The sequence below is a fragment of the Rattus rattus genome, chromosome 5 (genome assembly GCF_011064425.1).
Source record: "Rattus rattus isolate New Zealand chromosome 5, Rrattus_CSIRO_v1, whole genome shotgun sequence".
NCBI classification, from domain to species: domain Eukaryota; kingdom Metazoa; phylum Chordata; class Mammalia; order Rodentia; family Muridae; genus Rattus; species Rattus rattus.
The window spans coordinates 133,561,792-133,585,349 of record NC_046158.1 but is presented as its reverse complement, the minus strand read 5'-3'; the positions used below and the strand labels follow the sequence as shown (position 1 = coordinate 133,585,349).

Sequence of the window (23,558 nt, the reverse complement as noted above, 5' to 3'; positions counted from 1 at the left end):
TACAGTGATTGTGAGCTGCCGGTGTAAGTGCGGGGAGCCTAATGCCAGTTCCTGAAGGAGCAGCAGCAGCGCTTGTCGCTTGTCACCACTGAGCCGTCTCTCTAGCCCCAGGCATCCTTTATTTGAAGAGAAAATTTTCTATGGTTAAGGAAGGGGCTGTATAGCGAGTAAAAACATAAAAAACAACAACAAATAGAATCTAATCACGGATTCAAAATGTTTCCTTCAGTTAGAGAATAAAACAAAGCCCTTGCCTTTCTGAGCAAGTTATTTCTTTGTAAATTACGAAGAGGAGATCAACACTTAAGAAAACCTTATTGCTGTAAACAGAATGAGGTATCAGTTTTATCTTGGCATTGAATTCTGATGTTAAGAATTCAGTATGGTGAGCTTCAGCTCCTTTTCTGGCAGGAACCGGGGAGGCTGTGGAGAGAATAAAAAGGGGTACTTTTCTTTCATTGTGCCAGAAACCCTTAAGAAAAAGCGAAGGAATTTCGAAGAGTTGGAGGTGAGGCGCCTGAGGAAGAAGTTTGCCCTGAAGACACTGCGGAAGGCAAGGAGGAAGCTCATCTAGGAGACGGCAAAGCACGCTCGCTCACAAGGAGTGCAGGCAGACGGACTGGACTGAGATTCGCATGGCGAGGACGGCAAGGAGAGCTGGGAACGTCTATGTGCTCGCAGAACCAGACTTGGCCTTTGTCACCAGACTCCGAGGTGTCAGTGGAGTAAGCCCAAAGGTGCGCCAGGTGTTGCAGCTGCTTCGTCCTCGGCAGATCCTGCATGGCACCTTTGTTAAGCTCAGCAAGGCTTCAGTGAACATGCTGAGGACTGTGGAGCCGTACATGGCACGGTGGTACCCCAGCCTGAAGTCAGTAAATGAGCTCATCTACAAGCGAGGCTATGGCAAAACCAATGAAAAGCGCATTGCCTTGACAGATAATTCCTTGATTGCTCGATCTCTTGGTAAATTTGGCATCATCTGCATGGAGGATCTAATTCAGGAGATCTGTACAGCTGGGGAATGGAAAGGAAGCAAATAACTTCCCATGGCCCTTCAAACTATCTTCCCCACGAGGTAGAATGAAGAACAAGACAACCCACTTTGTAGAAGGTGGAGATGCTGGCAACAGGGAAGACCAGATAGACAGGCTTGTTAGACGGACGAACTAAGGTGTTTCCCATGGCATTTTTATAATCTGGTCAGTTAATAAACAGTCATAGCTTGACAAAAAAATTCAATAACTTGTAACTACAACTGACTTTGTTATAAGTAAGACACAGTGGAACCACTGAACTAGACCACTACCTGAGTAGAAAGGAAGGTTTACTAGGGAATTAAAAACTGCCAGGCTGTCTCTTGAGAGACGGAGAGAGAACATCATGGTGGAAAAAGCCTTGCCAGTTTCCTGGAATGCGGGTTGTGGTGGGAGTGAGTGTGTAAGTCAGAGCAGCTTGGTGAGTAGTGTCAGGAGGTGGGGCTCAGTCAGCGCCGACTGTGTAAGTCAGAATAGCCTGGGAAATTTGATCTGTTGTGAGCTGTCTGAGTAACAGGGGACTAGAGGCCTTGTTGCTGGAGGCAGGTAAGGGAGGTAATGGCTTTTCTGACGGCCAGAAACATGCTTCCCACGGTTTCTGAGGAATGGCGAGTTTGGGTTATGTTTGTCTGCTAGCACTCCCTCTGTGTACCCTGTCAGAGTCCCACCCAAGCTGGACACTATCGGCAGCGCTGCCTCTTTGGGGCTATTTTGGACTTGGCAGCTCTCACCATGCCCATGTTCTTAAGTTTATTCTCACCATCTTTCCACAGTGCACTTCACTCCTCTCTGTCCTCCTCTGTTCCCATTGTGGAGCAATCCTTACTTTACCATATGAAATCTTTCTCAATCAAAAGCATTTCTCTTTTCTGTAACCTGCTTTACTGAAAATGCACTTAAAATATACTTTTTATATTTAACTCCTTTGTAGCTTTTTAAATTGAATGGCTTTTGCATCAAGCATTATTTATAATAGTCATAAGCAGAGGCATTGTATGGCGATCACTTAAATACACTGTAAAAGAGGAGTTACTTTGATGATCTAATCAAACACATGGGATTATTTGAAAATTTTGAGATGTCATGGTATATCTTTGAGCAGGTTGTATAGTTTTTGTTTTTGTTTTATGTATTTATTTATTTGTTGTTGTTTTGGTTGAGACAGACTCTTACTATGTAGCTCTGGCTGTCCTCTCACTAATGTAGACCAGTCTGGCCTTGAACACACTGAGATCCCACTAGTGCTGGGATTAAAGGCCTTTGCTACCATATCTGGCATTTGTATAGTGTCAAAAGTAAAATTACCTTAAAGTGCTTGTGTATATAGACATACCAATGTCTATACATTTATACTATGTACATGTATACATGTCTATACATGTCTTAGTTAGAGTCGTATTACTGTAAACAGACACCATGACCAATGTAAGTTTTATAAAGGACAGCATTTAATTACAGGTTCAGAGGTTCAGTCCATTATTATCAAGGTAGGAGTGAGACAGCACCACAGCATCCAGGCAGGCATGGTGCAGGAGGAGCTGAGTTCTACATCTTAACCCGAAGGAAGCCAGGAACAGACTGAGCATCCTCAGGCAGCTAGGAGGAGGGTCTCCAAGCCCACCCAACAGTGACTCACTTCCTCCAACAAGGCCACACCTCCTAATAGTGCCACTCCCTGGGCCAAGCATATGCAAACCATCACACACACACACACACACACACACACACACACACACACACACACACACACACACACACACCTTAAAAAATGAGTGGTAATGACTTAAATCAATTATGCAGTGACTCAATCTTATTTAGCTTTTGAACATAAAATGACAGACAGTTCACATAGACAGATTCTATAAAGCCCTTAGTGATGTGTTTTTTTTTTTTAAAAATAAAACCAATGTTTTTATAAAGCTATGTTTTATAGAGCATGATGTGGTGTGGTGGGAGGGGGTACCTCAGCAGGTCCATGGTGAAGCATCCCTTTCTCCTCGGTACCAGCCATAGGATTGATGTAGTATAGAATAGAGTTTATTTGGGGGTATGAGAAGGGAAGCTGAGAAGGGAGTAGAGGCAGAGAAAGAGAGGGGATATGGAGAGAGAGGGAGAGAGAGAGAGAGAGAGAGAGAGAGAGAGAGGCAGAAGCTCAGGAACAGGTGGAGAGAGAGTGGGGGAGGGGAAGGGGAAGGGAAGAGAGGGAAGGAGAAAGGGGTCTGGAGAGTGAAGGGTGTAGCATAGAAGGAAGGCGTGGCAGCATTTAGTAGCATGAATGGTCGCTGGCAGTACATGACAACATATTAAAAGAGCATGTAGTGTGATTACACTGACCATTGAGAGGGCCAGAGAAGAGAGAATGCTGTTATGTGTAGTTTCTTCAGTTTTAGGGGAGCTTATTTGTGCAGGACAGAGGAATTCTGCCACTGAGTGTTTTTATTGCCCCACCAATTTTCATTGAGAACACGTGGGTTTTTGTGTCTTTGTTAAGAACTGTGCTTCAGGTGGGTAGGGAAAATGATAGTGGTGTAGGCTTATACTTTTTTAAAACATACTTTAATTGTACATTTATTTGTACCATTTGTTTGTTTGTTTATTTATTTATTTATTTATTTATCCATTTACTTAGTTTACATCACGATCACTGCCCTCTCCCACAGTCTATGTAGCATACCATTATGATAAATGAAAAAAATTTAAATTCAGGATATATTTAATCATTATTCATGATAGAATGAAAATGTTTAAAATGTGAACGCATTAATAATTGCTGCATTGAAATTAAAATTCTATCATTGATTAAAAAGGGAAATTCAGTGAAAATTTAATCACAAAATAATATTTTGATTTATGAAAATTTAACAATAGTACACCCCCATCCATAAACCCCTATCCTATTTCCTTCTGCCCTTTTCTGGGTACTGAGGACAGAACTCAGAGCACTTTCCAGAAGGGTCATAGGAAAACTAGAGCTGGGAAGGATGCCTGTCATTTAAACACTTAAGTCATCCTCCCAGCTCCCAGGAAACACGTGAAACTCAGACCCAGACTCACAGAGGAAACATCTTTATTACAGCTGTGAACTGCACTGGGACTGCCGCTGATCGTGGACTTCGGGCTCTTGAGCGTGTGCAGCTGTGGGCAGGGACAGCGCCCCAGCAGAATGGTTACTCGGGGACGGTCAGCAGGATGTAATCCTGTAGATTATACATATAGATTCTATATAGCACAGAGTCTGTGTGCCCCACTTCTCACAGTCCGCTGCTGACACTCCAGAGGGGCCCACACCTGAGACTCTAAGACAGAAGAGTCAGGGACTGAGTGGATAGGGCATAGAGTGGAGAGGAAAAGGAGTCTTGGGAGCATTGATGAAAAGAGCAGCACACTAGACTATTCACACTAGACTATTCACACTAGCTATTCTTGAGACGTTGACTGTGAACAAAGGACAGTGAGCGAGTGACTGAGCAATCAGGGCAGCCATGTAAGGATGCGTATGTTGTGCCTGTCCAGCTCCAGCTGGCATTTCCCCCTCTAGACTACAGTCTGCATGGTGCACTCTGTAGTTATGTAACTCACAACCTGGACAATGGAAGCCTACAAGGCAGCCTAGAAGCAAGTTGGTAAGCGAGGCTTGCTTTGCACAGGTCTGGTTATGAGGAGGCAACACTTCAGTGCCTGGAAGACTCTGGCTGTACTCTGGTCACCCAGACCCATCAACGGACCCCACACACCCCAGTCAGCACCCGACCTGATTGTGCCAGGACTGGTGGCATTATTTTTAGGGCAGTCACAAACCCTGGACTATCTGGATGTGTTCTTCTAGACCTACTCAAATGAGGGTCTCTACTCTCTAAGGTCCCTAGGCTGATGTCAGGGAGGAGCAGCAGACTGGGAATTTGGGTGTGTGTGGGGGAACACAGAGTGGTCCCATAAGGCTATGCCTGCTGCCTTTCCCATTTCAGGGTCTGGAAGGCAGGCTTTTGTAGTCAGGAATGGGGATGGGAGCCCAGGGCCTAAGCTTGTGGTCCTAAAGTTCAAGTTCACGCCTTTGTCCTGCCTTTCCTTTTGATGCAGGGTCCCGTTACGTAGCCCAGATTGGCCTGCAACTCATGAGGCTCCTGCCTCCCCCTCCTGAGTGCTGGATGTGCCACAACCTTGGAAATCTTTTCAGGTGGAGAGATGAGGACATGAGGATGTGTCCGAGACCCACCCTTCCTAGCAATGCCTTCTCCACGCTCCATGGTCCTTGTCTCTCTTTGTCTGTCTGTCCTGTCCCTCCTGCCTCAGTGTGGAGTTTATCATGGTCACATCCAGCCTTTAGGAGACAGTTTATTATGGGAGATATACTCTGTTAACTTGAGATTGTTTCTGTCTGCCTTCCAACTTGTTCTTTGACAACTTCCTTCAAATATTTTTTATCTTTCTAAAAAATTCTATTTATTTCATTTGTATCTATGTGTACGTTTGTATGCCTCTTTGAGTGTATACCACAAGTGTGCAGGGACCAGTGGAAGCCAGAAGAGGGTATCGGGTCCTCTGGAGCTTACAGGAGGTTGTGCTGGGAGTGGAGCTTGGGTCCTCGAGAAGAACAGCAACACTCAGCCCCCAGACCTGGAACTTTCATTGTATGAACTTTGACCCACTTGGGAAGGAACGGAAGCCAGGATAGGGATAGGAGGCAGGTAGGCCTGTGAGCAGATCCACCAGGCAGCACCTCAGGGGCCCCTTATGCTTTCTTACTTCAGGTGGGCTGCCTCTGGCCTCCTACCCGATCCCTGCTTCCCACCCCTGAATGCTTGTAGGCACTGGGTACAATGGCACTATTTGTGGATGCCCTAGGTACAAGCAGGACATCTCAGCTCTAGGGAGGTAGGTGGTCCTAGCTGAGATCATTAACTTTGAGGTCTGATAAAGCTTCCTGCTTTGTCACCCTGGCCCCGTTTTTCTCCCTTTCTGAGCCTCAAGTCTCCTCACAATCAAAGTGGGGGAGAATAACATTGACTTTGTCTGTGTAGGGGGAGATGATCTTGATGAGCCCTGTGTTTTGGCTTCCTGAGGGACTCATGCTGAAAGCCAAGGCCAAGGTCAATTCCTCTATAACTGAAGTACCACATCCAAGATGGCTGAGGGCTTTGGAAGCGGCCTCAGGCTCTAACTTCCTGCCCATTTGCTGAGCATCACAGGGAGACCTCTCCCCTGCACCTACCTCAGAGAAGTCCATTTGGGCATGGCTGAAGGAGATGCCTTTGATGTTGGGCAGTGGGAGGCTGTGCTCACGGAGCCACTCTGCAAGAGGAAGGCAGAGCTCAGGGCCTGGTGGGCAGGCTGTCCTGCAGGTATGTTTGGGAGGTTCTGTGTAGCTACAGACCCCAGCCCCTAGCCTCAGGACCATTTGTGTTCCAACCTCCTACTTAACCAGGCAGCCTTGAACAGCAGGCATCCCAGGGAAAACAGACTTCACTAGGAGGGTACAACTTTTGACGTTTCAATATGACATTACCATTTACAATTGGGCCAGGCCATATTCATACTATCCTGGGATATACACATGTGTCCTGCGAGCCCCGGGTTGTACAACCCTGATTGACTCACAGTCCCTCCACACCTTCACTCACTCCTGTCTTTTAAAGGAACATTCTTCTTAAAAACACTCCAGACTTGTGAGTACTGTTAGGAAGTTCACCTTCTTCATGGTGTTTTAAGGAAGATTCAGTTTGTTGAAGATTGAAGGTTTCCTATAAATCTACTCAGGAAATATAGTCTACCCAATTCTCACACTGAACCTAAAATATCCTACCAGGGTGGTAGATATGAAACATCTTGAAAATAGATGTCTGAATCAGGAGTCTGAATCAACTGGAAACCTGAAAGCACTAGATGTTTGGCCCTGTCAACAATATCCATCGACCATATCAAAGAGGGTAAGTATTCACAGATATGCTTCCTTGACAAACATCGAAAACTAAGCCTCAGATCAGTAAATTTACAGAGCTGGTCAGTTTGCAATTAGTGCTTCTGTGAACTAACCATTCGGTTGGATGATTTTCAAAGACTGAGTTGTGAAAAACCGAGGGCCTGGCATGGCCTCCCTCCTGTGCTGAGCGGTCTTGCTCCACCCTATCCCCCCCCACCCCCCCAGCTACTCTGGCCTTGGAGTGACCTGGCATCCTCTCTTGGCCTAATGGTCACTTGGAAGTTAGGTGGTGGGGGCGGGGTGGGGGGAAGAAGAAGAGCCCAAGAATTTGTTCTTCCATTTGTCCCCAGACCTCCCTGGGTCCTCAGCCTGAGCGCTCCTCATTCTAGTCTCTTCCACGAGGCTTGCCCAAGCCTCCATTGCTTTTTATTTTTATTTTTTTTCCCTCAAGTTGTTTCATACAGCCCTCCTGGGCTTTCTCATGGGCTCTCACCCTGCCCCTTTCTCCTCTGGGTGGAGCTGTAGTATGAAGCAGTACCCTGTGTCACCGAACAGGCTCCTGACCTGGTGTTTAGACCTTGCATGACCATATCAACTTCTGTGCCTGGCCTACTTTTTGGACTGTCTTTTGACCCTTGTGGTATTATGGGACAAGCATTGAGTGAAAGCCTGTGGTGGGCACAGAAAGAGTAGGTCCTATCTCCCCAGCCCCTTGCAGGTGGCATCCTTGCTGTCTGACCTCCCTGGCTGCCCTGCTGGGCCTTCTACTGCCCCCTGCTCTGTGCCCAGTTAGGCTCCCTTTTGAACAGATTTGCTCGTTTCATGCCCAGAACCTTCCCTAGCCACCATAGACCTCAGGATGGAAGCCTGGCTAACATTCGAGTCTCTACCAGCTTCTCAAAGTGATTGTTCTCAAAGCACAAAAGATTCTCAATTGAGAAGGCAAGAAGTCAGGCTCCTGGACTCAGCTTGGTCAGAGATTTGCTGGGTCATGTTGGATAAGTCACCTAACCTCTCTGGGTCTGTAGAGTGGGCCCATCTGAAAGATGAGAAGCCTGAGCCAGGTAATTCCTCAAGACTCTCTCTCTCTCTCTCTCTCTCTCTCTCTCTCTCTCTCTCTCACACACACACACACACACACACACACACACACACACACACACACACACACTCACAGACAGACATACACATACACACATACACACACATACAGAGAGAGAGAGAGAGAGAGAGATCTTCTATCACTTGGTGTGAGTCTGGACAGGATGCTAGGAACACAATGAGAAACATGAGGACCTATGTCTCTGGAAGTTCACTGTGCCGTGGGATACAGGTACTGACTACTGACCAAGTAACCATGGGGATGGGTGATGGGTGATGGGTGATGGGTGATGGGTGATGGGTGATGGGTGATGGGTGATGGGTGATGGGTGATGGGTGATGGGTGATGGGATACACTGTGTCCAAGGAATGGCCAGGCCAGGAAGCCCAGTGCTAAGGCTTGCCCTTCGCCTTCCTAGCTCACCTCCTTAGATGTCACAAGGCATTGCCTTGTCTTAGCATCTGTGGAGCACAGGAGCAGACAGGGATTTTTGGAAAACTTTGGATTCCTGATAGCTAGAGGTGAGGGTGACGTATTGTGACATTCAGCTTTCAGCCCTGTTGGTCACATTTACCGTGTGAGCACACTTTGGCCAGCCTTTTGGCTTCAGCCCATCTAGCATTCTACTTGGGACCATTGACTCTCGGCCCTGTAGTTGCTGAGCTGAGTGGCCCCTCCGCTCTGATGGCCTCTTCACTGAGACTTTACGTCTGCCCTGAAGTCACTCTCCTGGTCACCTGTCCGTGCTCTGAGCTTGCATCAGCATTAGCAGTCTCTGCAACTATTTCTGAGAGCTCAGGGGTGGCTGCTTCTTGTTTTCCCGGGAAGTCAGTCTCAACCCAGGCAACTGTTGGCAGCCCCTGTGAATAGGCCTGGTGCTGCCCCCAGCAATGTACTGTGAGTGTGGCCAGACAGAGAGGTGGACAGAGAGGTACAGCGAGACTCACTGTTGTGGTGAGGCAGGAACCGCCTCTTCAGGACAGCCAAGAGCAAGGCCTTCAGGTACTCTCCCTGCAATGGGACACGGTAGGCAGCTCAGTTCCTCTATGGCACATGGATGGGGATGTGCCAGCCTAGGATAGGGAGAGCCTTCAGTACAGCTGCCACACAGAGTCCAGAGATGTCCCACAGACACCATCTTAAAAAATACCAAAGTCTCCCTTTGTAGTCTAGGCTGGCTTTGAACTTGCTATCTTCCTGCCTCAGCCTCCCTAGCACTGGGGTTACAGGGGCCACTGTATCTATACTGATGCCACTTTTGAAGGACTTTGGAACCTTTGGGTCAGATTAGTGAAGGCCCAAGGGAACCCTGAGGGGGCCAAAAAAGGAGACCCCCCCCAGCCAGGCACCATCTCTGCAGGGCAGCCCCAGGGAAGGGAACAGATGGATCCATGGGAGCCCAGGGTGCATCTTCACAGGGACCAACTCTAGTCCTTCTAGGACTGAGAGCTGCTTACAGTGGGGCCCACTGAAACAGCAAGCCTCCCATCCCGAGGAATGTGCAAGGGGGTCGTGATCAGGACTGTCCCAACTTATCCGAACACATAAGAAGACTCCTTCAGATACTTAGTTTGCTGGCTTACTAGTCTGAGGTGTGGGTGGGTAGCTTATTTAAGGAATAATTTGTCTGAAACCATGCATAGTCACCCTGGTCTGATGGATGCCCTGTGATGTCACAGTTGAGCTTCCTGACCTGAGAGCAAGAGTCTTGTTGTCTTTGACCAAGAGTCTATGCAAGTGAAGTGATGTGCCAATGACCGTAGTATTCCGTAGGGCAGGGCTGGTTAGTGGGTCTCACACAAGGCCTGGGTTCCAGCCCAGGGAACCCTCCCTACTGTGTCTCTTGGTTCATATCCTCACTCAGCCCCGCCTTCCTGGGACTTTCCTCCTTTAGGGTTAGAGTCTGTGCACGCAGGCCTGCAGAGAGGATGTGTGGGCCATGGGAAGGGGGCTTTACTGTGGGCATCCTTCTTCCAAGCAGGAGGTGGGGAAGAGGTGCAGGTTGCATCAACAGTGGCTTGAGCTCAGGGACTGAAGGCCAGCCTGTCAGTTCAGCCATGATGCTCAGCTCCCTGCACCTCTGCGTTCGACCTAGAGATCAAGGTTAGCCCTTAGTAAGCCTGCCCCATCTTAGATGAAACTCCACCTCCTTCCCCTCTCTGACCCATCATGGGATCCTGTTAGTTAGGTCTAGCTTTAAAATCCCAGTTCCTGACTCTTGTGTGCACAGCCACCGTCACCTCCTGGGACTCTCATCCACTCTGTGCTGACTGTACCCTGCTACAGGTCCCACTGCCTTCTCTGGTGCTGCTCATGCTCTCCAGCCTCGAGCAAGGCCTCCATCTCGTTCTGAGGAAAAGTCATCCCAGTTTGGCCTCACTATGACCTGCTCTGCCCCCTCTTTGTGTCTTGATGCCCTCTCTGCTCCAGACCCCTGCTCTTCCCTCAGCCCTGGGGCACCTTCAGTCCTGGGTCTTTGGTTCACTTCTTCCTGAAATCCCTACTCTCCCTACTTCTGTTTCAGTTTTTCCTTAGAAGCTCACTTCCACTGAGCAGTAGTGGCCCACACGTTTAATCTTAGCACTCGGTCCAGAGAGGCAGGTGGGTCTCGGAGTTCAAGGCCAGCCTGGTCTACAGAGTGAGTTCCATGACAGCCAGGGCTACACAGAGAAACCCTATCTTACCCCCCCCCCCAAAAAAAAAGCTCACATCAATGCATCACTCAGATTCCTTTAAAACACACACACACACACACACACACACACACACACACACACACACACACACACACACACACACGTTTTATGTGCATTGGAGTTTTGCTTGCATGTCTGTCTGTCTGGAACTGGAGTTACAGACAGTGCGAGCTTCCACGCGGGTGTTGGGAACTGAGCTTTGTCTTTTGGAAGGACAGCCAGCTTGTGACTGCTGAGCCATCTTCCCAGACGCCCTTCTAATGTTGCTGATCCCCACACTGACTTGCTTCTCTCTTCATGGTGCTGTCACCTGTCTCTATGCCATATAATTGGCTTTGCTGAGGTTTATAGGCCCATATAAATATATGGTTCTAGGTGGGACTATTTATGTCTGCCAGCACGTGAATTTCAAAAGGGTGGGGGCCTTTGTGTTGATACTTGACCCATCTGTGTACCTAAGGCAAGACTAGGCACATAGTAGGTGCTCATTTAATATTTGTTATACATGAATTAGGCAAGCCAGAGCCCCAGAGGCCTCACCCTACTCCAGTAGGAGTTGGGGGGCTCCAAGGTAAGATGAGATTAGGGACAGAGTATGACTCCGAGTTTCAATCCTGTGCCAGTGACTTGAGACCATTTACAACGTGCATTTATGGAGCCTTTAGAGCACAGGGCTTAAGGAAGGGACTCACCTGCTTCTCCATGATGGCAGGGTAGGGGCCCAAGGTGACCACAGCTCTGCCAGAGGAAAGAGAGTAGGTCAGTAAGTGATCTTAGGCTGGGTGGGTGTCTAAGCACTGCCCTACCTCAGGCATAGCAGGGGCGGCCATCCCTCACCACTCCTTTGCTCCCCACCTCCCTGTCAGTTGTCGCATATTCCAGACTCAAACCCGTTACCCGTATGGTGTGACCTGGAGTTGCTGTTTCTGACTCCCTGAGGAGAACACGCCTTTGCAGAGGAGTTGCTGTGAGGGATTGAAAGCAGGCAGAGCAGAGTTGGAGTTGGTCCCTACAATGGGGGCCTCTGGCCCCAGCCCCAACTGGACAGATCTCTGTTTTGTCCCATGGTCCTCACCCTGCTGCTGTCTTCCCTACACTGTATATGGGCCTCACTGGGAGAGGAGGCACCGATGGTGCTGGCTGCTCCTGGTGGAGGGGAGGCTAGGCCTGAACCTGAGGCACCCCCAATGGAAAGGCAGGCTTGGGCCTTCACTGTTTCTGGCAGTCAGTGGGTTCGCTGCCTGTGTACATGTTGGGAGGGCCTCACAGTAGGCAAGGGCTGTACAATAACAACAACAAAAAGCCAGACTGGTTTGTTTGTTTTAATTTTAAGTGGATTCTTGCTATGTTGCCCAAGTTGGTCTCAGACTTCTAGACTCAAGTGATCCCTCTGCCTCAGCTTTTCCAGTAGAGGACTAGCAGCTCACTCCTCTTGGTTTTGTGGCAGTGTTGATACACTTCTGTGACTCTGTGCACAGGTACAGGGCTTTTCTCCTCCATGGGGGATAGCTAGGTCTCGGCCATACAATGATGCCATGGAGGATCTGAGGACCCTGTCCCATCCTTAGGATGCCACGCAGGACATCTACGGCACAATGACTTGTCTGACCCTCAGCTGAGGCACTTTCCAATTTGGAGGTCAGGGCATTCAGAATTAAACCATTGCAATCTGGCAGTGGGTGAAGATGGCTGCTATGTTCTCCAATGTTCTCTCCAGTGGTGGGGCTGTCAGGAGCATCTTGGCCCCAGGTTTCTTTCAGCTTTGTGACTTAGCCGCGCCTAAGCTTTGCCCAAGGCAAAGACCGAGTCCTTTAGGGACCTTGGAGTCCTTTGGAAGCCCTAGCTACACCTATTATAGGGTCTGGAGCCAAAACTTCTTCATGGCCTACGAGGACCTTGGGGAGCCCCAGTGGGAGACTATTAGTTCAGAAACTAATGCTAATGTCGTAGCAGTGGGCGCAGCTGCCCATGTGTAGACTGGTAGCAGACAGTGGTGGGATTAGTCATGGCTGTCCCATCTTCCTGCCCTCAGTCTGCAGGCTGGGAACTAAATCCATGTGTTTCACTCACCCAGGCAACTGCCCCAGAGGAGGCATTGTTGGTCCCCTGCAGCGTCAGTAAGCCCTGCTGGGTGACGGTGGTCTTGCAGCCATCGAGGTGAACGGTAGGGGGTCGTGGGGCGCTGATGAGCAGGCCCAGGCTCCCTCTGGTCAGATTATAAGCCTGAGTGAGGTTAAAGCAGAGGAACAGGAAGGAGAGCTAGAGGATGGCTTTCCTTGGCCTGGTGCGGAAGGGTGGGAAACAGACTCTATTATGAGGCAGGGGACTGAGTTCCTCTAGCTCTACGACATCTTGCTGTGGTAGTATCCTATTGCTTCACATCCTGACACCGTAAAGGGGTGCAGTCCTTCTGGAGTCCATAGCAGAAAAATAGAACACGTCCATGGAACCTTCAGCCTGCCTAGCCCAGGGTGCTGGGGGAGGGGCAGGCATCATACCTACCCCTGGCTGGGACTGCGAGCTTCTCAGGGACAGCAGTTGCCACAGGCCAACTTCCTAGAAAGGCAAAGACCAAGCCCTTTAGAGTCCTCGGAGTCCTCTAAGTGTGTCCTGAGCAGACCGAGGGCTCCAGGAGGCAGCTGCCTGCACTGGATGCGCTGCCCGCACAGGAGTTAGCCTTGGCTCAAGACAGTCACGTGTGTGACTGTTCAGAGTCGTTTATCTGGAAAGGCATACTTTCTACGATTTTTATAATTTTCTCCTAGCATTTGTTATACTTTTTTTGGAGCCAGGGTCTTGTGTATCATGATGCCCTCAGACTCATGACGGAGCTGAATTCTCGATGCTCCCTCCAAATGCTGAGAATACAGGTATGCACGATGCCTGGGACTGAAGCCAGGGCCTCACGTATGCTAGGCAAGCCAGGCAATCTCTCTAGCCACCGAGCCTCTTACTATGCAAAATCCTCTAAATACAGTGAAACAGAGAGTTTCCTAGAGAACATTCCACACTCCACAGATATGCCATGAATAATTTCCTGTTATAGCCTTTTCACATTTCTACCCAGCCATCGATGCTTCACTGAGTTTCAGGGAGCACTAAGCGTATTCTTGACCTCCGAGTTACAGTGAATCACAAGTCATCACAGAGAAGATTATAGAAATATCTGAAGTAAAATTCCCCGTTTCTTTTTCCTTTTCCCTCGGAATCCTATTCTCAGAGGTAACTACTGTTGACATTTTGCAGTATGTCCTGATAGACTTTTTCTACTCACACACAAGCACAGGAGCATGCTGGTCACACAGCCTTGCACCCTGTGTGCGGCACTCAATGCCCGGACCCATAGAACGTCCCCACTCTTAATAAAACAATGTGTCTCAGTTCACTCTGCACAGAGTCTGATTAGTTTACTAGTTGCTCGGTGGTGGGCCAGGAATTAACTTTCAACTCTGTAGCAAGTGAAGGGATGAGGAGACCTCTCTCGCCTACAGCCAGTCCCACCTGCAGATGACCTTGAGCAGGTCACTTCTCTAGTCTGGGCACTCATTGGTGTAACTGTTTTAAACAACTTCCTTTGTCTGGTGTAAAGTTTCTGGACGTGGCATGTTCCACTTGAGGTGTCCTGTGGACACGTAAAGTTTTTCAGATCTTGGAGCACTTTAGATATCAGATCTGAATTTTGGATGCTCCACATGTATATGCATATGCACTTTGCATATATAATTTACATGCATATGTAATTTTATATGTAATTACACATATATGCACTTTGCATACATAATTATATACACATATGTAATTATCTATAGAGTTAAGATGAGATCAGTGTTTTGAAAGAGTATGAGAGAGAGAGACAGAAGGGGAAAGAGAGAGAGAGAGAGAGAGAGAGAGAGCACTTTCTCAGATCTCTACAGCCATCTTGAAGGGGCCGTGTGAGGAGATGGCATTCATGCTGAGACTACCAGTGAAGAGAAGAATGTGAGAAAGGGAAGAGAAAGATGTGTGTACAAAGCACTGAGCTGGTTATCAGTGCCATCCGTGTGCCTAGAATGCAAGGAGTCAGAAGGCAGAGCTGGGGAGAAACAGGGCATCAGATTGTCCAGGAGCCTTGCTTTTATTCTGGGAGTGGTGAGAAGCTGCCGTGAGTTTTTGAGCATCGATGTATGCAGTGGGCTTGCTTATTGTTCCCATCAGCCCTGGGACGGGTGCGAATGCCTGAGTGTGTGTGTGTGTGTGTGTGTGTGTGTGTGTGTGTGTGTGTGTGTCCTCACCAGCATAGAGGCCACCCTTAGATACGCCTTTCCCAGCACCAACATCCAGGTGGCCTTCTGGCTGCCCTGATTGCTTTAAGCAAAGCTGACTAGTTACTTACTGTAAGGATGTACCATTAGAATCCAGCCTCTGCCCAGGCCACAAATGATATTTACAGTGGCTTCCTCTCACAGAGAGTGGCAGGCACTTTCTGAGACATTGTCTGTGATACCTTAGCTAAAAGGGATCAGACTCTCATCCAGAAGTAAGAACATCAAAGTAGGTATCAGTGACCTCTCACCCTGCCCCTCCTGCACTCTCCTCCTGGAGAGCAGAGAGCCAGGGTGCAGGGCTGTGCTGTGAAACTTCCTCAACCTCTGAAGGATATGACAACAGGTTCCACCTCTGCCAGGGAGGCTCTGAGCCTCCTTCAGAGACTCTGCCACATTGTTGTCCATTGTTTGTCTATAGTGTGAATAACTCCCCTAATAAACTCTGTACTCCCCGGCCATCTATCTCAGTGTCCCTTGTGAACACTCCACCCCCAACCCTTTCATTTACCAGAACATTTCTTGTTCAATTTTCGATTCCGCTATGGCACTCTGATCTCTGCATGATAGGGACCTGTGTGCACAGGGCCAGCACACTGCAGGCTTTTATAAATATCTGCTGTGTAAGAATGGGTGTGCGTTATGAAGAGAGAAGGGTGTGAGTGTTCCTCCTCTCAGATAATGGGGCTTCTGCTCTGGGTTCCAAAGGATCAAAAGGAACTAGTAAGGTTAGACTGCTCAAGTCTAGAGTGGGGAAATGACTTTTGTGAGTGGGGTCTTGGCTTTACCATGTAAGAAACAGGCAGGGGCATTTTGTTCCTCTCTCCTGCCGATCTCCCAGCACTCACCGAGGAATCCTGGGGCTCCACGAAGATCTCCTGGCTGGTGTAGAGGCAGGCCAGGATGTCATTGTAGATTTCTAGCCAAAAGGCAAAGTCTGCCATGCTGTTCTGGGATAATCCTGGGAGAGGTGGGGGAACCACGTGCTCTGACCTGGGGGGCCTCTGGTGTGGGCCACAGGGAGTCACAAGCTTCAAAGAAATGATGGAAGACGCTCAGTGGGGACAGCGCCCCCTGGTGGTCACCTGGTCACAGTTCACTACACAGACTCCAGCAGGCACAATTTCATGTGAGCCTAACCAACAGTGTCTTATCATCAGATGGGAGCCATCTGAACACAAGGAAACCGAGGCCTAGTGAGGTGATGCCATTCATTCGAATCCTCCATGAGAGACGAGCTAGAGCTGAGTGCCTGAGCCTGGCTCCCTTTCCTCCATGGAACTCCACTCTGTTCTCTGAACCCTGTCCCTCCTGGACCTTCTTGTCCTTCCTACCTTCCGTTACAGAGAGACATCAAGGCAGTGGACAGGAGCTGGGCAGTCCTCAGCCATTCTCTGTCCACACTTTCCCCATCTGGGAGCGGGCTCAGCTGTTCTCCTGCTGGCCTGACTCGCTCCCTGGGCTCCCGTTCTCGTTCCACTCCCTTGTCCCGCTCCTCTCTTGCCTGTCTTCCGCTTTGCTCCTTCCCATCCCAGGAAGCCCTACCTCCCTTTCTCTTTGCCCCTCCTCCCCCAGCAGGTCCCCAAGGGCCCATGGCAGCCTAGGGTCGCTCACCTCCACTCTCATCAGGATGGCTCCCTCTGTGAACTCTGTGGTGGTCAAATAGTACTGGAAATCATTGGGATCAGAGATGGCAGGAGCTGTGGCACAGAAATAAAACCCAACTCAGCCAGAGGCAGAGGTGGGAAGGATGCTGTGGGAGGCGGGAGAAATCCCTTCTCCCCTGCTCAGCCTTAAGGGTTTTGATGACTGAGCCTCCTGAAATAAGGAACACTTGTTGAGTGATGGCTTTGTGCCTGGTTGTTGGTATTGTTCTAACAGGCCTTGCCTATAGGCCTTCCATTGATCCTGCTTAACAGATAGGGAGACCGAAGCTCGGAGGGCAAGTGACATGGTATTTACAAACTATATTGTCCCATCCTTTTCCCAGTTAGAAAGTATCCTTCCTGTAGGCATGGGTGTCCTGTCCCTGGGTATATTCCTGTAGACGGACACATGGCACATGGCAAGGGGCATCTGACCACCAGCAACATACGAAGAATGATGTGTAGCATGTCTTCCAGCAGGAAGTTGATCAGGTTTGTGGTCACAGGGCACACCTAGAGGGAGAGAAGAGGGGTTCCTGCTGGAATAGGGCCATGGTAGAGGGTCTCTGTTGGGGGCCACACCCCTCTCCCCTGGTGACTCACTATCTTCTGCAGGAAAAAGGGCAGGGATCCATCCAGGGTGTCTGCCACCAGTTCCAGCAGTTGGTTTGGCAACAAGGTGTCTGATCTAGGGAAGGGATGGCAGGTAGGCATACATGGGTGTGCTAAAGGTGTGGGCAGGGAGGGGAAGCCAAACACAGCCGAGGAAAACTCCCCTAGGCAGGGTAGCAGGAAGGCCACAGTAACTACCTTTTTCTTCCCCAGCATTCCCACCTTCTCCCCTCCTCCTCCATCTTCTTGCCCCCCTTACACCCATGTGTTTTTTTCTCTGACTTTCTTCATTATGTCCTTATTTGTATTTGATCTTTTATAAAAGTCTTTGGGATTTTCAGGCAGGAAGTGGCCCCTTTGGCAATGAGGAGATCATGTCTCTATGAATAATTGATCCCCTTGGGTGTCAGGTTCTGTGCTATGTAAGTCGGTTAGTAATCTCCTTCCCAGGACTGTTCATGTGGGCTGAGTACCATAAGCAATGAAACCAAGGCTCCCAGAAGTCCGTAGCTGGCCAGCACCCACTGTTAGGAAGTAGCTAAGCAGAGGTTGAGTCTTACCATGACCTTTAGTGTGGAGGCAAGAGAGGCTGACCGGTGACATGTATACTCTGTGGCTTTGAAGGAGAGGCACCCCCAGCCCAGAATTTTAGAGAAGGACCACTGGAGAAGGGGCTGGGCCAGCGCAGGACTCAGGGGAGGCTCAGGAAGAACTCAGAAGTGCTCACCGTTTCAAGATCTCAATGTTCAGGCTTCCGGGTGGCGTGTGGCACTCCTCGAAGGCCACTCGGGTCTTGTTCCCTATCTGTTCTAGCCGTACTCCAATGCGTATATTCTTGATGGCTTCCAGCCATAGGCTCCTGTAGGGACAGTATGTCTGGGCAGAGTCCCAGGTAGAGTCTAAGGTTGAGACCAAAAGTCATGAGCTGGCTGCAGCTTGCATTTGAAACTAGGCGAGCTCCTTAAAATACAGAATCTGCTAGCAGACTGGACAGCACTGGGCCGAGGTCCTCATGAGGGCAGCAGACACTGAGTGTGACCTTGAGATGGGACACATGCTCTCTCCGCTGGATCTTACTATTGCCACGCTATCCCAATCAAGGCTGTAATATATTCCCCAGGGTGCAGAGACATTTCTCAGGGCCCCTTGACTCTGTCACAGTGCTCTCTTAGGCTTAACACCTCTCATCCAAGCACTAAGGGGTCTGCTTAGCTTCTGACACCAGATGAGATCAAATGCATTCCAGGTGGAATGGTCAAAGACTCCCCCATTAAGTGATAAAGTTGCACCAAAAATCATATTCCTAAGAAAGGCGGGGTCTGGTATATTCCCAAAGGGCATGGTGACCCTCCCTACTTCACTAGCCAACGTGTGTCTGTATCACTGCCTCTGCAGGTGGCCATGGGGACAACCACTTGGTCCATGGGTGTGAAGATGGACTCCTGACCTACTGCAGTAAGGGACTAGAGCTATGCCTGGTTCTAGACGTATGCCCAGAGAACGGACACTCCTGCTTCAGCTACACAGCCCAGGGGCCGCAGACTCTTCCCAGACTGTCCCATCAGTGCAAGTGTGCCCACGTGCACCAATAGCATGGGGGAGAGTCCTCACTGCAGACTCACTGAATGACTCAGGGCAGGCCGCTTCCCCATTCCAGACTTCAGTTTCCCTGTCAGCCAGTATTTGTAGAATGTGCTTGTGGTGACACATGGCTTTTATTAGTCCTGCTTCCTGGCAGCATGTGGGGAGGAAATGCCATGGCTACTTACTCCAGGAGTGAGAGGTACAGTTTGCAGCGCAGTGTGATCTGCAGCAGGCTGTCACTTAGAATTTCCAGGGTGACTTCTGGTCCCTTGGCATCTTCTATGACCAACCTATGGGAGGCAGGGGGTGATGTGTCTGGCTCTGTGTGTATCTGGAGAACTTAGAATGAAGCTGATGCCAGGAGAAGTGGAGAGAGCTCTGGGGCAGCCTGTCCTTACATAGTGGTCTGCCAGAGACCACAGAACTCTGCTTCAGTCTCTAAGCCTGGAGGACCTGGGCAGTCCTTACCCTTCTCTGGGCAAGTCTCTAACAAGCAGGTACTGTAGCCCAAGTCTGTACACACAAAACTGGCTGATTCCAAGTACCAGACTCTGGGGCCGAGGCTGTAGTTCAGTGGGAAATGTTTTGACAATGCGCATGGGACCCTGGGGTTGATTCCAAGGTCTCAGGGATAAGAGTCAATGAGCTTTTTGAAAGAAAAGCCAGCAGGCAATGGGGACGCAAGAGTCCTGGCAGCCCCTCTAGTTTCCATGAGAGGCCCACAGGCCCTGCCGAGCATTCTTCAGCACTATGCTCCCTTCCCTTCCCTTCTCAGGTGTCTCTCCTCCCTGGGCTTGGAGGGGTCAGGTTTGCACCAGGGACACCAGTGTCAGCTGCTGATTCCTCCGGAGCCACTAAGGCTGGCAGTAACGCCTTCTATCACAGGGAGGGACCTGGCCACCAGCAAGGAGACTTCTGGAAGGGGTTTCTTTTCCTGTTTGTTTCAAAACAGGGTCTCATATGTCTGGGCTGGTCTCAAACTTCCTATGTAGCCGAGGACTGAACTCTGATCTTCTTGCTCAGCCTGGAGGATATTTTTAGGATCAGATTATGTGGTGCTTTCCTTTTCCCCTCCCAAGTCATGTCCTGGGATAGGGTAGGCTTAAACCATGGCATGGTTACCCAGGTGGATGGGGGAAGCGGTGGACAGTGCCAACACTCGGCATGGTGATGGTATTTGCCTATGCTGCCTCCCAAGCCTCCCTGGGCAGTGTTCCCCATTCTATAGTTCCCGGCCTCTCCATTTCACTCCCACCAGAAAATCCATTTTGGAGCCTGGAGTCTTAGGACCTATGAGTCTTTCCTTGCTAATGTTGGGGAGGGACTCATGCACTCACGGCTGAGCCTGTGGCTGTGCAGGCCTCCCTCAAGGCAAATAAAATCAGTACCATTTGTCTAGGTGGGCTCTTGCTCTGCTAGCCTTTCAGGGCCGAGCAGACAGCATGGCGGGTATCTGGGGACCAGCTAAGGGACTACAGACCTGACACTAACACTCGTTGTGTGGGAGGGCAGGACAGGTGTGGCCAGATTTCCATGGGTTGCACTATGTCCCCATGTCCAAGTTCAAGTTTTGGCCCCTAGGACTGCAGACCATGACCTTATTTAGAAGACACTGGCTGCCAGCATGATTAGTAAGGGTGAAGTCACACTAGAGTAGCCTAGACCGTAAGCCAGCATGGCTGCGTCCCTAGAGAAAGGGACTTTGAACCCAAGGGTGCCCCAAGAGAGGTCAATGTCAGGCATAAGGTGCCTGCACCAGAGACTGTTAGTGGATGCTAGGAGCAAAGGCTGAGCTCTGCTTCCAGAAAGCAGCTGCAGACGCCTGCCTTGGCCGCCATTCTCCAGGGAGACCGCTGGCTCTGGACACTTCAGTGCGGCTGTGCTGGCAAACCCATCCAATTGGGAACCTTGGATCTTGAGATATGGCCGTGTCATTCAAAGGCAGGCAGTTAACTGAAGCTATTTTGGAAACCCTTCATATTTGTAAAACATAGGAATGAGGAACCACAGAGGGGAAGACCCTGCTTCTTTCCTGGAGGGCTTTGGAGAGATTTGGAAAGGTGGCCACACAGTAAGTAGGAGGACACCTGCTTCATGCATTTGAGGCTGAGGAAAGGCTGTAGACACCAGGTTGCCTGCCCACTTCTGCTCCACTTGACAGGGAAAGGCCCCTGAGGGAGAAGAGAGGCATAGGCTACCTCATCGGCCACTCACCCGGCTGTCTCCAGCAACTTCTTGAGCTCAGGGATAGTCTTCCCAGACAGCAGGTCCCCCACGAGTGACAGGTCCAGCCCACTCTTCTTCTTGACAAGCTCCTTTCTGACAAAGGGCAGGCGGTCCAGGACAGACACACCCTCACTTGGGGATCCAGTCACAGCCATCCTGATCACACCCTTCAGGACCTGGTACTCTAATAGTAGATCTGAGATGTCTGGGGACAAAAACAACTCCTCAGGGTTCATTCAGCCATTCAGCAAACACCCACTGGCACCTGAACTCAGCTAGAAGATAAGATAGCCATTCAACAAGTTCTTATCAGGAGACCAGAGCTCAGATCTCAATATATTGCCCAGGTCGGTTTCAAACTCCTGTACTTAAGTGATTGTCCTGACTTAGCCTTGCCTTGCCATCCCAACTCAGCCAGCAAGTAAGTCTCCTCTTCTCGAGGAGCTGCGTGACTCCCACTGCCCTGGAGTTGACATGGTAGTCGGGGAGAAAGACAAACTAGAACTCAGACCAGCAAGTAAAGTAAGTTTTGGAAGTGTTACAGAGAAAATGAAGCAGGGCAGAGTCTAAGCGTGACTGGGGTGAGCAGTGACTGCTTCCGACATGAAGGTCCTCGAGGGCTGCTGTAAGGAGGAGGCTTAGGGCAGACACCCCAAGGAGGTGAAGGAACTCATTATGGAAGGGTCTAGGGAGAGCAGCAGCACATGCAAATGTCTCCAGGTCACCAATCCTCAAGCTGGGACAAACACCCTCCAGACAAGCGGCAGGGAGAGCAGCAGGCAGACAGACAGGTTAGCAGGTGCTATGTCTGGACAAGTTCATTGACGAGGTTTCACCAGAGGACTGTGGGAGCTAGAGAGACCTGACTGCTACAGGGAGATCGGAAGATATTTCTGGAGGAGAGGTGGTAAGGACTTTGACTTCCAGGCCCAGTCAGAGCACACTACATTTAGAAGGAGAGAAAGGGGGATGGGCCCACAAACAGCCAAGGAGGCAGCCATGACCTCTATGCGGTGGGAGGTGGTAAGGAGGACACTGGAGGGTTTGAATGGCAGGGCGAGGACTGCTTGTGACAAGCGTTAGAGCAGAGGAGGGGCAAGGGCAGCTGTGCACGCTGGTAAATGGACACCAGAGGAGAAGCCCAGAGCTGTTGTCCATGGCTCTGCCTTCTTGGAGGCCATGCTTGTCCAAGCTCATTCCTTGAGATTCACCTGTTTCCAGCTGGGTCTTGTTGATCCGCAGGAAGAGAGGGCCATGGGTCATCCCTCGGGCTTGGGGCAGCATCCCCCAGCAGAACAGCAGTGCACACAGCAGCAGCAGCAGCATCCTCCCTTCAGAACCTGCAGCCGTGGAAGTGAGAGCTTACGTTCTCTCCAGGGACCCGCAGTGCCACGACCCCACACTACCCTGGTCCCCATCTTTTTACCCTGCCCCCTATCTTTTTATATTCTAACAGCCCTGCTCTGGGCCTGACGCCCTTATGGTAAAAGATAAGTGGAAGAGCTTGGATCTGAACCCAGGATGACCAGATGCTAAGAACCTTTGCTCTATTTCCCCATGTAATGGTGGAGGCACAGCAAACATCTGTGTATGTGGGTGCTGTCTCCTTTGTCCTTACCGCTCTGAATGGAGCCTTCTAGATCTTTCAGGACTGTGTCACCAGGTTTCTTAAAGGACTACTTTTATACGCCAGGCTCTGAAGTGAAGGGCGGGTACATGGTGAGAAGACAAGGCCCCTGGCAAAGTTTGGCAAGCCCAATTCTTCAGCGAAAGAATCACTTCTCTTGGCACTTTGCAGCCAGGAGCTTTTGGCCAAAACCAATAGAGCCTGTCACTGACGCAGTGCTGGGGTAGGGGACAGCAAGTTCAGCATGTGGCCATTGGACCCTAAGGAGGAAGTGGGATGGGCTTGGGCCCTTTCCCTTTGGCGTATCTCCCGCTCTTGTGAGGAGGCTGCTAATGCAAGATGTGACTGGCATATATCCCAAGGTGGTAAGGGTGTGTGTGTGTGTGTGTGTGTGCACATATGTGCGTGAGTGTGTGGGTGACATGTGTGAGCAAAGATGAAGCTGGCAGTGTTCGCCTTGTTCCTGCTCTTCCTATGTCCTTCCTCTGTATGTCACCCAGGCTCTTACCTCATTTCTACCCAGATGTGGTCACCAAAGGTTCAGACAGGTCCTAAATGGTTGCTTCGACTATGTGGGATCTGAGGAATGGAGAACAAACTGTGTTCATTTCCTTCTAAGCCCCACTCAGAAGACGATAGTCCTACAGATGGCTTTGGGGATGGTGAAGGTCAGCGGTCAGCATAGCAGCAACTGTGGAGTTGCAGTTCTGGTGCACAGGAAGGGCTAATGACCTGTTATGATCATTCTAATTCTTACACAAGGGAACTGAGAGACAGGAGTGAGTGCCTCCATCCGGTCAGGTAGCATGCCAG

General features: G+C 50.0%; 1 protein-coding gene and 1 pseudogene across 1 annotated transcript; one reads left to right on the top strand and one right to left on the bottom strand.

The window, feature by feature from the left end:
* Positions 1-382: 382 nt before the first annotated feature.
* On the top strand, positions 383-1,170 carry LOC116901048 (annotated as a pseudogene).
* A 2,988-nt stretch (positions 1,171-4,158) lies between these two features.
* On the bottom strand, positions 4,159-22,444 carry LOC116901047. The gene is made up of 15 exons (XM_032902629.1): positions 22,330-22,444; positions 21,107-21,323; positions 19,078-19,182; positions 18,036-18,167; positions 17,300-17,384; positions 17,146-17,209; positions 16,665-16,750; positions 15,899-16,081; positions 13,252-13,305; positions 12,820-12,972; positions 11,647-11,714; positions 11,442-11,487; positions 9,001-9,064; positions 6,244-6,323; positions 4,159-4,231 (listed from the first exon to the last, which is right to left on the bottom strand). The coding sequence occupies exons 1-15, from the start codon at positions 22,442-22,444 to the stop codon at positions 4,202-4,204; spliced, it is 1,482 nt and encodes a 493-aa protein (XP_032758520.1). The 3' UTR covers positions 4,159-4,201.
* Between the last annotated feature and the right edge of the window lie 1,114 nt (positions 22,445-23,558).